Consider the following 17,167-nt stretch of genomic DNA (forward strand, 5'->3'; position numbering starts at 1 on the left):
AGATGAGGTTCTCAAGGTAAATGCGTACCTTGGCACTAAAGGTCAAACGACAAAAATTAAGGTCAAGAATCTTGGTGTGACTTTGGAGTCAGATCTGAGTTTCAACAGTCATGTCAAAGCAGTCAGTAAATCAGCATACTATCATCTACATTTACATTTACATTTAGTCATTTAGCAGACGCTTTTATCCAAAGCGACTTACAAATGAGGACAAGGAAGCAATTTACACAACCAAGAGCAACAATGAATAAGTGCTATAGGCAAGTTTTAGGTCTGTAAAGTCTAAGAAGGGAAGTATTAGTAGTATTAGTTTTTTTTTTTTTTTTTTTTTGTACAGTTAGTGTGATATTCAGAGAGGCAATTGCAGATTAGGAAGTGTAGTGGAGACTAAATAGTGGGGTTTTTAGTAGTTTCTTGAAAGTAGCGAGTGACTCTGCTGTTCTGATGCAGTTAGGGAGTTCATTCCACCAACTGGGCAGATTGAGCGTGAGCGTTCGCGAAAGTGACTTCTTCCCTCTTTGGGATGGAACCACGAGGCGACGTTCATTCACAGAACGCAAGTTTCTGGAGGGCACATAGATCTGCAGAAGCGAGAGCAGATAAGAAGGAGCAAGGCCAGAAGTCACTTTGTAGGCAAACATCAGAGCTTTGAATTTGATGCGAGCAGCAACTGGCAGCCAGTGCAAACGGACTAGCAGCGGAGTGACATGTGCTCGTTTAGGTTCATTGAAGACCACTCGTGCTGCTGCATTCTGGAGCAGTTGAAGAGGCTTGATAGAGCTAGCTGGCTTGATAGAGCTAGATTTAGAAAAACATCTCAAAAACATAGCAAGAATCAGATGTTTTGTTACTAGTGAAGATTTAGAAAAACTTGTTCATGCTTTTATCAGCAGCAGGGTGGATTACTGTAATGGACTCCTCACTGGTCTTCCTAAAAAAACAGTCAGACAGTTGCAGCTCATCCAGAATGCTGCAGCCAGAATTCTGACCAGAACCAGAAAATCAGAGCACATCACACCTGTCCTCAGGTCTTTACACTGGCTGCCAGTTACATTCAGAATAGATTTTAAAGTATTATTACTGGTCTATAAATCACTAAATGGCCTAGGACCTAAATACATTACAGATATGCTCACTGAATACAAACCTAACAGATCACTCAGATCATTAGGATCATATAAACTAGAAGTTCCAAGAGTTCAGTCAAAGCAGGGTGAATCGGCTTTTAGCCACTATGCCCCCGGCTGCTGGAATCAGCTTCCAGAAATGATCAGATGTGCTCCAACATTAGGCACATTCAAATCAAGACTGAAAACACATCTGTTTAGCTGTGCCTTTACTGAATGAGCACTGTGCTGCGTCCGACAGATTGCACTATCATGTTTTTCTCTTCTTCTTCATTCTTTCATATCACATTTTACCTGTTTTTATGTTTTGTTTTGTTTTTACGCATTTTTATTATTTGTTTTTATTTTTATTTTACTTGTTTCTTTTATTCTTGTTTATGTAAAGCACTTTGAATTGCCATTGTGTATGAAATGTGCTATATAAATAAACTTGCCTTGCCTTGCCTTACGTTTTCAGAATGAGCCTATGTTGCAAAACACACACAGTGCATAGAAATGTACTTTTCTTTTTAAAGTCTATTAATATTGGTGTCCCTTAGAGGTGTGTATCGTCACCACTCTTGTTCAGACTTTACACCAATAAATAGGAGTCACCACCCTTGAAATATTTTTGCTAAATTCTCAGATATTACTGCCATTCATGGCCACCTGCACAAGAATAGCTTTGTGATAAATGCTAGTAAAGAAATTATTTCTGATTTGTAGCATGTAAGTAATCACCTATTATGATCATTAGTCTATCAAACAGGTAGCTTCATATACATATTTAGGTTTACTTATTGACAATAAACTTTAGGGGGAGCATGTGGTTCTGTCATGTCTGCATTAGGGCTTTACAATATATAGTTTCAGCATCTATATGGCAATGTGATAATTCTCAATAGTCATATCGTAGTATCTGCAGAGATGAGTTTATAATTGATCATTTTGCAAAGATTTTAAAAGCATTCAGCAATAAGAAATTGTGCTGTTTTTAACTTTAATAAAGATAAATTTTATTGACTTGTTTATACAACAAAGACTATTAATTTTCTATGCTTGTAGATTGGTTATATATATATATCGATCTTATTCATATAGCAGCCTAGTTCTGCAATCTGAACTGTTAAAGGCATGTAGCAATGAAAGTGGTTGGTCTGAGGGCTACCACTACCCCAACCTTCAGTTCATTTTTGCCAAATTTATCCTTAAACAGGCAAAGAAAATTACTCTGGACACTTATGTGCTCCATCCAGAATTTGAACTACTCCCATCTTGTCTGCAGTTTTGCTCCCTAAGGTTTAGACGCAATTGATATAAAAAGTCTTTTGTTTCTCTGGCGATAAGGCTGTGAAATTCTAGCACAAAGGCATTACAGTGTGATTGTTTATGGTCATGGATGCTTTGTGCTATGCAGCTTTTTATATTTGTATGCCCAAAATATTAGCAAAGGTGAAAATAAATATGAACAATGGGAGGAATAAAATCATTCTAATTAGTATTTCTAATTAACAAAAAGTAATACATTAATATTAATAATGGCATAGCATTATTTTATCCATCATAATAGTTTTTTACATTAGCATACAAAACATAACGAATTAGACTGTAGAAGCCACAAAAATAATTTCATAAAAGATAATAGAGAGAACTTGAAAAAAAAAACAGCAGAAAATTAAAAAAAAATTATGAAAATTAAATTTTTTGGGGAATTTAAAACACTTATTCTCTGTTTGATTAAATAAATATTCAATTTATTCCTGTAATTCTAACTCAGAAGTTAGTATTCAAATCAAGTCTCGCATGATCCTTCAGAAATCATCCTAATGTAGGTATTTTCTTTGGTGCTCAGGATTCATTTCTTATTCTAATCAATATTGCATTGTAAGTATAATCAATTAAACACTGAAATTTGCAGTCTGTATGCATATAAAGCACATCTATCCGCAAGCAGCAGACAACAGGCCCTAGAGCTAACATCACTGTTTGGCAGGCTTGACTTCAGCATGATGAAATATCTGCTCTGAGATCAGTTTATAGCAGCTGAGGTGAGAGAGATCATTACCAAGACCTTCTTGCGACCGAACAAGATTGCGTTTTCCTTCGTTTTCTGAGTGGATTATTCTACAACCAATTTCAACCAGATCACCAGCCTCTTGCAGTGCCTGCTGTAACTGTTTTTCTGGAGTGTTTGGAGCAGAGAAGGACGACTGGAGAATACTAACAGAGAGAGCGAGAGAGACGAGCTGAGAGAGGAAGGTCACTGGGGTGTATCTTTGATCTGCCACTTAGGTGCGGGACGGAGAAGAGAGCTGTGCCATAACTGACAGGCAGAAGTGTGATCAGAATAACACCCATTTCAAATCAAACAAGCAGACCCTCCCTTTCCTCCCTCCTTCACTCACTTCGCCTCTCTTCCCACCTTCCTCCCACCTCCACTCTGCTTTTCAGCACAACGTATACCTTTCACCGCAAAACATCTTCCTTTCATTCCGCTCATTTGAAATGAGTCTTTGAAGCACCTCGTATTCACCATTTTTCTCGCCGTTTCAACTGCAGGTCAAATTTAGCGTGCATCTAGGCTCGCAGGTGCCGCAGACCCAATGTCTTTTTTATAATTAAGTGGCGATTCAGACATTAGCAGTGAAAAGGGGAGGACAAAAGCATAAATCAAGGCTACAGCTTTGATGATCAGTACAATTACACCATTTAAAGCAAGCCCACGTCCTCGAGGGCTGAGCTTTCCATCGTTTATAGAAAGCGACACGCTGCGGGACCTGTGCTTTCAGTGCCCACTCAAGCCAGCCGAAGGTATAATGTCAGGATGTGTCCTTGGCTTCAGAGGAAGCCATTCGCTTCCCATTACCACCCACTTAATGGGAGCAGCATCGCTATGATTCACCTGTACTGTGTGTATGTGTGTGTGTGTGGGTGAGAATGAGGCTCGAGCCGGTGTGTATCTGTCTTCACCCTCAGCGCCCGTCCGCTGCCGTGCTCTGTCCTGTCAAAGACAATCACCATCACGGAGCTGCAGCCTGTTCCTCACACCAAATCATCTCATAATGACTCTACAGGCTCCTACACTCACACACTACTACAACTAATTGCTGGAGACAGTTTGATGCCTTTGTGCGCTTACTAGTTGGTGGTGAAATGCGCATGTGGTAAGGGAAGTTAAAAGCTTTGGAAAGAAAAAAATAACCCAGGTGAAGAATTAGAGATAGATGGAAAAGGACAAAGCGGAGACAGATGTTGATCTTTACAGATCTTCACGGTCCCGTCTGCAAAAACAAGAGCCTGACACTAATCCAATAAAGCCCTTTTGTGTGCGAACCATTTTATTGGCTCGGGGTAAGACGACACATACATGTAGAATAGGGTTCGTATTGCATGCACGTCTCTTTCCATCCCCAACATCATTTATCATCCTAAATCACAGTCTACAGCTCATTCTCTCGCTCGCTCTCTATATACTTTCTACTCACCCGAGCTTGCACTTTGCACGCCTTTTTGTCACTGTGACATCATTTTGGTGAAGCAGCAAAGGTCGTAGATGATGCATCTCAAATGTTTCAGATGTCCTAATTAGAGGGCACAACACACGGCGATGTATGTCACAGCCTCATGAATACTATGCAAACAGCTATGCTTATCCACCTGAACACAAACCAACACAGGTTTCGTGACACTCAACAGATCTTTAGTTTGTGTATATTTCCAGGTTTTGAGAGGAGAATGTTGTTAAATATCTCAAAAACTATAAATAATTATGAATATTATCATTTTAATAAGTATTACATTAAAATAAATATTATATACAACGCAAATAAAGGATTAGGTCACTCCAAATTTAAAATATGTTTTTAATTAATCACCCTTATGTTGTTACAAAACCTAAATCTGAGAGCTCCCTTGTCCTCCATAGAAAGCAAAGTGCCTAACTCCTTCAGAAAGTCACTAAAAACATCCAAAAAACATACCATTTGACCTCAGTGGTCATATCAAGCTATGACAATCATTTTGTGTGCACATAAAACTAAAACAACCACTTTATTTAACCATTTCTTCTCAGTGTCAGTCACAGAGATCACGGTTTCAGGTCAGATAGACCGCCAGGCCACCGGAAATGTCCCGGTGCTCCCTATGGCCAGTCCACCCCTGTTGTCAGTATAAGGTGCATGTTCATGTGTCACGCTCAATTGTCTGCTGATGTATTACCTTAGATAAGCCTGTGCATTGTTTTAAGCAGAGAAAGTCGCGTGTGGCTCATGGACACGCTCAATTTACTGACAATGAAGAGAAAAAACAGTTGAATAAAGTCATTATTTTTGTTTCATGCGCACACAAAAGTATTCTTGTAGCTTGATAATATTCCAGTTGAACCATTGAAATAATATGGTCTGTTTTGAGGATGTTTTTTGGGTATCTTTCTGGACTTTGAACAAGTCGGGAACCTTGCTGTGTAGGGAGGATGAATAAAATATCTTGCCCAATGAAGATGAATGAAGGTCTTAGGGGTTTGAATGACATGAGGGCGGTTAACAACATAACATATTTCTCATTTTTGAGTGAAATAACACAATGGTCAAAATGGTCTTTGCTTAGTTACTCTCTAAGTAACTTAAATACTCCTTTAAAAAGCTGTAAAGGCATCCATGTATTCACCGCTTTTTTAATTGCCAATGTCTGAATAGCTTTTAACTGATAATTTAAAAAGTGCAACCTCCCATGACTCCCTAGGTTGTCCTAGAAAGCCTGTAGATTTTTTAACAGAGACTTTGGTTCAATGACATTTGAAATAAATTATTATAATGTTCAGAGATTTGGTAAATGTATACATTTAGAATTAGATGCTTTCTTAACTGCTGCGTAACAAATAACATAACAATACATGTGTTAAAAAAATGAAAAAGAACTGAAGACAAGGAAACAAAAGCAATCGTTTGCATATCTGTGAAACCAAGTGATATTTATTGAATTTCTTATATTACTGATTTAATCACTCCCGTTCCCACATACTGAAAAGCTCACCTGCAGAACAGTGTTCACTAAAATAATTCAGTATTCTTTTTTTTATTATTATGTAACTATTGCCATTTACATTTTCAATTCTAAATCTATTAATAACAGTGAGATATTTTTTTCCACAAAAAGTTTAAAAGAATAGTTTTTGGCTAATTAATTAGTATAAAAGGATAAAAACAGGATGATAAGATAAAAGGAATGCTAGCCTTGAAAATATTCACTATAACAGCAATATATTTAGGCTAGATTTCCAGCTGGAGTCTTATATGGCGTCTAGTATTTTTTAGCATCTTTGAAATACCATCACAGTTATTATTGGTAGTATTATTTTTTTTATCAGTTATTATAATTAATATTATTACGTTTTTACATTTTAGGCACATTTTGGCTATTTTAGTACATCACATTAAACGAAAGACAATGAAAATGTTGCTCTGCCTTCAATAATATTATATTTCAGTTGTCTCCCCCCAAGCAGAAATTTGTTTATAATTGTAACCATTTTATATCACCATTTTACAGTTCCATTTTACATGTACATAATATGTATTTAAAATTTTCAATACATAAACTGGGTAACAACTAGGTTCTAACAATAATCTCACCCCTAAACTTAACCATAAACGTGTAGTAGGTGATCTGCCAAATTGCACATTAAAGATGACAGTGAAAACCCACTAGATCATGTCATTCGCCAGTTAAAAAACGTTATAGTACTTTATAATACTCTATAATACAACAATTTCGAACAAAAAAAAGTATAATATCTAGCAAGTTTTCAGTTGTGCAGCAAGCAAAACTTGTCATAATGTGCAATATTTCATTATATTGCAAGGATCGCTGGTTTCACTCTCTCACGCACTTTGTCCTAAAGCGACTACTGTAGTGGTTGGCCGGCAGGGTGTAGGAATTACACTTATTACTAAGCCATACTTACATGCTATTTCAGATCGAATATTCAGAGTAACATGGTGAACAATATAGGGAGCGATTCACAGGATGTCATTCTTCAAAAATGAAACCAATGTGAATATAAAAACAACTTCATAGTAAAGCAGGCTAGGTTTGGGTGCGCAGATGTACAAATTTACATTTGTTGACACCGTTTGGGCTACTTATCAGAATTATGGGATTTGTCAGTCTGAATCATTTACTTTAATCATTACTATTGGAATGTAAAGAGACTTTCAATCAGGACAACAAAAATGTTTCTGAAGACAATCACCTACTGCACCTTTAACTTTTGTACTAGTTACAGTACCTTACATAACCCAGCAAGTACACTGTAACTGTACATTAAACAACGGTAACATAACTGTACACAAACAGAAAAATAAAGTGTATATTTCAAACAAAAGTAACCCCAAAGCCAACAGTCCTCAACAAGAATCCCAACATGACGAGAGTATAATGAAAACCTCCACCCTGCTTAAAACTGGCATCCTTTGAAGTTCTTTGCTGTGAAAACACCATAACAGCTTGGAGTGACATTTTCCAAAATGACAAAAGAAAGAGATCAGAAGAAACAGATTAAAGAGTGCAGAGGAGGGCTCTTGTTTGGTCAGATAAGTATGCTTTGAATATAAAGGCCAAGCTCCTGAGACGAAGCTCAGCTGAACACATTCAATCTTTTAGGTCATTTCGCTTTGCTTATCAATCATTTATGCTATGTGAGATTTCACCGCCAGTGTCATCCCTGCTATCAGTGGGATGCTTTTGGAAAGGGGAAATTTGTATTGTTAATATTTAATAGGATCCCACAGGAGCTAATATTCAATTTGGCGCCATGTGTGTGCGTTCAATTCGCGTTCGCATGCAAGGCACTTATAAACTCAGGGCTACTTTAAGATTCTGAACTGCATTAGAATTGAGAATATTATGCATGAATTATCTCAAAAATCACAGCCAGTTTGCTATTGAGTGAATACACGTAACACCATCTCCAAACAAAACACAACTAGACTGCGCATGGAGATTTACAGATACTCACCGAAGTCTACGAATGCAGATTGACCCACTCTCTTCACATTCTCCAGAGAAGGTCCAGACGGGGCTTTGGTGAAGTTCCCATCCTTTAAAAAACAGAAAGATTTAACAGAATTAAAAAAAGTAAGGCAGAACAACTATGGCAAGAAAAAAAAACCTCTCCACAAGCAGCCGGAAAACACGCCTTTAATTTCTCAAGTGTCAGTGGAGCTGTCGGCACAAAGCTAATAATTTAGTGCATCTGAAAAGTGCAGCTGATGTGGGCATGAATGAGAGAGAAAACCCAGACTGACACAAGAGGAGGAGGGTTGCCGGGCTTCTGTACCCTGATGGACATTACAAGACAACACATCAAGACAAAACAATGTGCGGTCTGACAATCTGACCGGCTGAATTTAAAATGGGAGGTTTGGATATAACTGACAGGCTGTGAGGAAACAGGAGCACAAGGTAACTGATGGTGGACGTGCGGTACAGGTGGACTGAAGGTGATTGACAGGTAGGCGGCAGGGGTCACAGAATGACGGCTAATTGTAGTACAGAGAGGTCAGAGGGCAGGGTAAGGCTACTGCGCGCATTGATTAGCCCATGTAAGCCAGAGCACAGCATGGCAGCGGTGATCAAAGCATGTCCGAGAAAGCCGTTAAGACTGAAGCTTCAGAAAAGCCTGGGAGACTCAGTCTACATTCTGAACACAGGTCTTCACGGAGCAAGAAAAAATCTGATACAGCGCACCGACTGCCCACTGTAATAATGTGAAGAAGACAGCAGAGAGACACGTATGTTTCATAAGGCCCAGATCAAAGGCATATTACTACTGAAAGATGAATCGTTTGTTACGTCAGACGTTCACTTCAGGACTTAAAGGGTACAGAGAGAGATACAGATCGAGTGGAGGGTGTCAAAATGAATGAGATTGAAACAAAACAGAAGGGAGTCTGAAAACAACAGGAAGGTGAGGCAGAGTTACGCAGTTTTATATACAGCACATTTTAAATATTTTATATATGACTGATTGTTTGATCCAGACTGGAAGAACGTTATGGACTGGTAATCGCAGCTCTATATTAATGTGATGCTTTCATTAGATATGTTTACATGCACCCAAATAATTTGTTAGTAATTGGATTGATGGCTCAATCGAGCCTAACATCTCAATCGAACTGACTGTGCTTAAGCAGAATAAAAGAGGTGGTGCAGAACACAAAAAACTACATTAAACACTTAAATTTGCCTGTTTTCTCTATATGATTAAACCCATTGATTCGCCCATTAAATAAAAATCACATTATTAAATAATTATGTGGATCCAATTTTGCATTTGTTCATGCTAATGAATTGCATTACCTGACCTGAAATTTCTGAAATCCGCTTGATCTCATTTGTACAATTTAGTACAATTTGCTTATACCCCAATGACGGTTGGGTTTAGAGATGGGGTTGGGTGTACACTAATTGTCCAAGTTAGCATTAATTAAGGAATAAATGTTTAGGCTGTAGTTTGTATTCCCCTACTGGCTGCTCTGATTATTACACAGTCATTATCAAGTGACTAACAAGGAAATCAAAATCTACCATGAGGCTGTTCTGTTGCTGAGTTGGAGAGCATATGCATTCATCCTTGGCTTTTGGAATCTTCTTTGTTATGTGTTTTGGTTATTGTTCATAATACTTTAATTATAAATGTTTAATTAAGGAGTTTTGTCATTTGTATTGTTTGAGTACATTGTAAATGTAATTCTGAACCATATGAGAACCACTGTCACTGTATACAGATTTATTGCCTGATATTTTATCTTCATGTTATTTCATAAGCAAAAAAGTGCTAGGTTACAAGATATTTGAGATATTTGCAAAAAACATTTTTGTTACTTGTAGGACATTTTTTTGTCAATAAACTCACAAATGTAAAATACTTTAATTTCCTCATGAGATCAGGTGGGATTTCTAAATTTAAAGTTGAAAAATGACTTGTTGACAATTTTAGTCATTTCAAACAATATATCTATCAGCTTCTTTGGTCATGCAGATTGCGATACAAAAACATGGTTATACGATAGCAGTGTTTTTTCAGTAATACCATGGATTCTATTGGTTCAAACTGCTAAATGTGTCAATAAAATTTACTTTGTTAAACTGCAAAGTTAAATTTTCAACATTTAAGGAGCAAAATCAAGGTCATGGTACAGAAAAAAAAATTAAAAAACACCAGTTTAATGTTTATTAATATTGTTATTTTAGTTTTTTTTTTCAGTTTACAGACAAGTTAATTAATCTAACTAACAGCAAACAATGTAATTGTCACGATCCCCCGTGATCTAATCCTGCCAAATTGCTGGTAAACACAAAGTTCGCTAACAGACTACAAATCTGCTGTTTTGGACAAGTTCCTGTCATGCACCGCTCACACACATCTGTTTTGAGTTCTGGTGATGACACACACACACACACACACACACAGACACAGACACAAATGAAGCTGTTCATAACTGATTACATGTACTATAAAGAGAGCACTCTCACACACTTCTGTGCTGAGTGTTGTTATTTTGTTTTTGTGAACATACCAAGGCGTTTTCCTTGCCTTGCTGGTTTTGACCCTCGCTTTGTTGGTTTGTTTGTTTGTTTGTTTGTTTGTTTGTTTGTTTGTTTGCATTGTATGCTGCCTGCCTTTTGACCATTTGCCGACCTATTGACCATGACTCTGGATTGCCAAATACATCTGTTTGCTCCTGTGATGACTGTTGCTTGCCTGACCACTGTCTGCATAATAGATCCTGCATTTGGACCCACACTTCCTTGTCAGCGTGTCATTCACATTACAGTAGTCAATGGCATTTGATTATGTATTATTGTTGTTGTTAATGTAGTGATGCTCTGTATTTTATTTCCCTGGATTAACATATACTGTTCTTCATAAACCTAAAAAGATGCCAAAACAGCTCATGTTTTTAGTTTATACCTTGTAAAATTTGGTGACATTATTCATTTAAAAAAACTCCAAGGATCCATAAGCAGCTTTAGAAGTGCTATAATTATTATAGGCATGCTGCAAGTTCAATAAGGGGCTGGAATCATTCCTCATAGATGTTGACTACACATTCATGATGCAAATCCCCATTACCACCCTTACCACCATTTCCCAGAAGTGTGCTGGTTGAACGATATCAACTGAGATGATTTAAGATTTGTAATAGGCACATTTTCTTGCACAAAGCAGCAATATTGAATTCATAAATGGATGGATAGTTTTATCAACATTACTCATAACATTACAGGTAGCCTGTGGCATTTAAATGATGCTCAAACGGCACCAAGGGGCCCAAGGTGTGCCAAGGTAATTCCCTCGAGACCAATATACCGCCGGTAGCCTGAATCATTATCACAAGGCAGGATGGATTCATGCTTTCAGGTTGTTTACACCAAATTGTGACCTTACTATCCTCATATTGCAGCAGAAAATGAGACTCATTAGACCAGGAGAACTATAGTCTGTAAAATTGTAGCCTCAGTTTGTTGTTCTTAGCTGACAGGAGTGTCACTGGTGTGCTCTTCTTCTGCTGCAGTAGCTCATTAGCTTCAAGGCTTGACATGTTGTGCGTTCTGCTTTTCTGCATGCATTGGTTATAACATGTGGCTACTTGAGTTACTGTTGCTTTACTATCACCTTTGACCAGCCTGACTATTCTCCTTGGACCATTAACAAAGCGTAGTAACACACACATAACTTAAAGAGGGTGTTCATTAAACTGTCAAGAAGACACCTTTTTAAAATCAATACATGACATGTCATGAATTTGAATGAGATTACATGCATGTCATTAGCTCAGTTCTGTCATGTCAAATGCAACGGTCACATTGTTTGAGATGTCTTCATTATGTAACTTAACACAGCCTAGCTTGTCATAAATCTGTCATACCAATGATTTTTAGGAGGCCATTATAACTCTCATTTTCACTTTTTTCAGTGGAACAATCTAAATTTGTCATTAAATATTCTCATGAAAAGAGTCAATACTCTGTTAAATACATTTATAACAGCATCATTAATATTAAATTACATTTTAACAACAAATTAAAATTGTACTACTGTACTTGAGGTCAATAAAAATGTGACAAATCACTTTTGTGTTCAAAATAAAGAGAGAGAGAGAGAGAAAGAAAAAAAAAACAAGCACAGGAGATTGTTTGCTTCTTCAAGCACCTCGTGCATGGAATAACCTGGAAACAAAGTTGCCGTTAAAAGAGTTGATTTGACTATACCTTTAAAAAGATTTTAAATGATTTAGAATTTGAAACTTCGGCCTGTAGATGTCTTGACTAGTTTTACCTCTCATTGTTTGTGTGTTTTGAGGGATGAACGGTGTTACCTGTTATTTTAATTATTATTATTTTTCTGTTAAACCCAACTGTATACTACAAAATCTTGGGCCAGAACGCTCTTGTAAAGAAGATTTTTAATCTCAGTGTGCTTTTTTCCCTTGTAAAATAAAAGTTTAAAAGTGACTTCAGCGTACCATCAGTGTAACCGTCTTTCAGATGAGATGTTAAACCAAGGTCCTAACATTCTGTGGTTATTAAAAATCCCATGGCACTTCTAGTAAAGAGCAGGGGTATAGCCCCATTGTCCTGGCCAAAGTCCCTCAATCTGCCCTTATGACCATGGCTTCCCAATTATCCACATCCACTGAATTGGCCCAATCACTGTCTCTCCACTTCACCAATAGCTAGCGTCATTGTCCTGTGGTTGCCGTCGCATCATCCAAGTGGACACTGGTGGATTGTGAAGTGCTTTGGTTGTATGGCCATACAGAATAAATGCGCTATATAAATACGCATTACATTACCTCTATAACCCTAAAAATTATTAATGATGCAGTCATATAATTTATGCCAAAATTATAATGGGATTAAAAATCTGAAATATTTTTTTGTTGCAAAAACACAGTAATTTACCTCATAATAAATGCAGTAGCTTAAAAAAGGTCTACTAGCCAACACTATTATTCAGCATGAAAGAGCCAGGATAAAATGTAAAACATTTTTCGACTGTGTTTGTTGTGACAGAAGAAAGTCATATACACCGAAAATGGCTTTAGGGTGAGAAAATAATCTGATAACTTAAATGTTTGATGGAATTATTCCTTTAAGTACCCTTCTTCGCTCTGATGATCGGTTTGAACTTGAGCAGATCATCCTAACCAGTCTAGCTTTCAATAACTATTTAGCCAAATTAATATCAAACAGATAAAATTGTTACTCATTGTAAAGACAATAACCATGTAATTACACACAATTAAAATAACAAACAATTAAATAAACAAATAATTCATAATACTATTAATGTAAGAGTGTCACGATCGCCAGCAATGTTACCAACACTGGAGATTTATTTCGGTATTCCTGCAGAACTCCCAGAACTCTTTGAACCAATCAACACTTGCAACAGCTGACAATAATCCGAACACTCACACACAGACACAGCTGTAGCTTGATTTCACTCTAAACATGGACTATATGTATACTTCACTTTCTCATTTACATTGCTTTTGGTATCCTGTAGCATTACGAAGCGTTTTCCTTGCCTTGTTTTCTGTGCCGTGTTTCCAGACTCCTGCTTTGTCTATTGATTTTTGCTGTTAGCCGCCTGAACCGATCTCTTTGCCTGTGACTCGACTAGTCTTTGGAGAGCCCTGTATGTTTCCGTTTGCTCATGAGATTGACCCCTGCCTGACTGACTAGTCTTTTAAATAAAGACGCTACATTTGGATCCCCAACAACGCTGCAAGTATTGCATATATTACAGATAGGATGTGGAAATTATGTAAGCTCATTAATGTGTATTAAGTGTTTTTAGGAGCAAGCTGACCCACAACCGCTCATTTTTCCCCGGTCAGTTTTCTCCAGCACTACACCAGAACTCTCCCTCCTCCACCATCACCAACCTGTAACTGACCATAAATCGCTTCATTACCTCCAGAACCATCTGAGGCTCCGTCAGCACAAAACACCTCGGTCTAATCACTTCAACTCGGCCAGATGCAGTGTTTCTGTCAGCTTTCAAAGTCTTTCAAAAAACCAAGATGGCAGAGCGGTAATTGGTCTCATTATGTGTGATGACACATACTGCTTTAGCTCACAATTACAGAGGGGAATAGGAGAAAAATATAGAAACATCCCAAAAATGAGAGCATCTGCGTATCTGTAACAGTACTTCTTAAAAACTCTAGGTTATTTAAAAGCATCATCTAGGTCAACTGAAACAATGAGGTCGGCTGTGGCACATTTATTTGTTTAAAATATAACATATATTGTGTTTATTAATCAATCAGAATGTACTTCCATAAAAAAGACTGCTAAATTTGGTTCCACAATGGATTACATGCACTATTTGTCTTCTTGCAGTGGTTGTCCCACTTGATAAACGAAGCTGTTTTATGCGGCCTGAGGGATTTGTTCATAATTCTCACGAAGAGCAAAACTCAAGTGCCTCCTTCCTTCTGTGTGGACAGTGTTTATCTATCTCCATTGAAAACTCCCTTGAGCCTTTGCTCTCAAACTGCAGGCATGCATCTGGCGGTCTTGTGTAATATCGATTGGTGTATGATTGCGGGAGGCAGCTCAACTGTAATGTGATTGTGGCTTATGTAAAGATAATGGCGACTTGACTTGCTCACCCTAATCTTCTCGGAGTAGAATGAGGCCGTGTTGAGTCACAGGGTCCGTCTCATTGGATTGATTGAACACTGATGTTAATAGGAAGGGGCTGTAACAGCGGCATGTTGCCCTCAGGGGGTTGTGAGTAAACCTGCGTGTATTGCCGGAGAATTACTTGATAGAATCAATGCTTTTAGGGAGGGAGTGTCTTTAGAGACATTGCATTTATCAATGTTTCGGTACTAAGAAATTAATATTTGATACAAAATTGAATTTCCATTTCTAAGAACTTCTGCTTTTAATTTTGGGCCAGGATTCACAAAACGTTATTAGGATGAAAGTTTGTCTTAACTTGACAATTTAGCGGAAAATCGTAAAAAAATATACTGCGTCAGTCCTAAAATTATAGGACGACAATGAAAACTAGCTCTTAAATCTGTGAGTAGTGAAGAGGACTTCTAAGTTACTATAAGACCAAATCACAAACCATATCAACATGGCTGTCTGTCTCGAAACTTCAAAATTTTAGAAATGTTTACAGATAATGAATATCAATAAGGTTGTGCAATTAATCGAAATTCAGTTTTAATTTTGGCTTCTAATGATTATGAAAAAAACATTAATCAAGATAAAACAATTATTGCATCATATACGACCCCCTTTCCAGTTGTGCAATAAACAAACGAGCTGAGAAGCAGAAGACATGTGAAAGTGAAACCATAAATCAGAACTGAACTGCTTTTAAATTAACAGCGTGCAATAATCTTGCTGCCAACTGTTTTTATTATTATTAATCAAACAACACAAGGAGAAAATCACTCACTGCTCTTGGCTGAAGGACTTTTGTAGCTATAATTAAAGTTTTTTCTTACAGTGAAAAGGCTTAAAGCACAGTTTGTTTCATATTTTTATTCTATTGTACTTATTTTCATTTCCTTATTTACAGGGAGGAAAAAAATATACAGTTGAAGTCAGAATTATTAGTGGCCCTATATAATTTTCCCCAATTTCTGTTTGATGGCAAGAAGATGTTTTACAATGCATTTCTAATCATAATAGTTTTAATAAGACATTTTTAATAACTGATTAATTTTATCTTTGCTATGATGCATAATATTTTACTAGATATTTTTCAAGACACTAGTATTCAGCTTGAAGTGACATTTAAAGGCTTGACTAGGATAATTAGGCAAGTCATTGTATAGTAGTAGTAGTTTCTTCTCCAGACAATAAAAAATATATTGTTTAAGGGGGTTAATTATATTGACCTTAAAATAAGTTTAAATTATTTAAACCTGCTTTTATTCTAGCCAAAAAAAAACAACTCAAACTTTCTTGAAAAATTGAGCAGCCCTAAATATCAATTTATATTATTCCTTAAAAAAATTGTAATGGTTTTCACTGCAATTATTTGCATACCTCACAGTACAACACAAATGACAACACAAAGTGTAGGTGTGTCACCGGTCACAGATCTAGTTTATTTACGTCTAATGCAAAACATTTTTGCATTGTCGTATTCTAGGCTTTTTTGTTTCCATAGAAATGTGACAGCAATACCATTTCAGCTGGGTTTGCCTGCATAGTTGTCACATTCTGAACAAGGGTAAAAATCAAAGACTGATGGGAGTGAGTTGTGCTAACAGAGTCCAGCGATTTGGAGAGAAGGGAAAATTTCAGGATGTCATGGATATTGTTCAGCTGTGTGAACTTGTTTGTCACAGAATGAGTCTACAGTATTTTCCATTCATGCACCTGTCCAATACCACTGAAGATGAAGAGGGTTATAGCAAATGCTGGGCCGCCGAGTACAGGGTCATTGCCTCAGTTGACAAAAAAAGAGATGTATTTATTTACATCCCCCAAATCACTTTATGTATAGATGTCATATATTTCCATACTGCCACCCTCATAAGCACATGTGCACTTTGGTCAGAACGCCAATAAGGCAATTAAGGTGTAAAAATTGATGCCTTGATTCCTCAGCTAAAATCGGCATATGCCACCTATGTTAACACGAGTATGCTTGCTGCAATTATGATTATATTATTAAAATTGAAGTATTACATTAAAAGTGGTAAAAAGGTCAACCCGCACACTTCTTAAAACTCTCACTCTTAAACGTCCATGTGAACCAAAAGTTGATTTCAAGTTTTTATGTTACATGTGAAGTACTACAATTCAAAATTTATTTTTCCAAGAGGATTAATAAAGTTTTAAACTAATCTATTATTCCCTCATACTGTAGTATACTAACGGTAAGAGGGTTAAGAAAATTGTGGCTGAAGCCATCAAACTGACATCATCAGAGAAAGACCACCACTTTAGATGCAGAAGCAAACTGTCAGACATTGAAGATTACCAAACAAACCTTTTTTTCCAGTTGATTATCT

At 37.0% G+C, this 17,167-nt stretch overlaps 1 protein-coding gene across 18 annotated transcripts in view; it reads right to left on the reverse strand.

Moving 5' to 3' along the window:
- Nucleotides 1-17,167, reverse strand: part of itfg1 (integrin alpha FG-GAP repeat containing 1) — a 250,996-nt gene that overhangs the window by 149,156 nt on the left and 84,673 nt on the right. For all 18 annotated transcript variants that reach the window (XR_015496042.1, XR_015496043.1, XR_015496044.1 and 15 more), the window contains exon 8: nt 8,122-8,203. Coding sequence is in view for 1 of the 18 variants with exons in the window: in XM_087261654.1 (XP_087117780.1) it covers nt 8,122-8,203 (82 nt within the window). In the remaining 17 variants the exon portion in view is untranslated. The remainder of the gene's footprint in view (nt 1-8,121; nt 8,204-17,167) is intronic.

The sequence above is a fragment of the Danio rerio genome, chromosome 7 (assembly GCF_052040795.2).
Source record: "Danio rerio strain M-AB ecotype USA chromosome 7, GRCz13ab, whole genome shotgun sequence".
Taxonomy (NCBI): domain Eukaryota; kingdom Metazoa; phylum Chordata; class Actinopteri; order Cypriniformes; family Danionidae; genus Danio; species Danio rerio.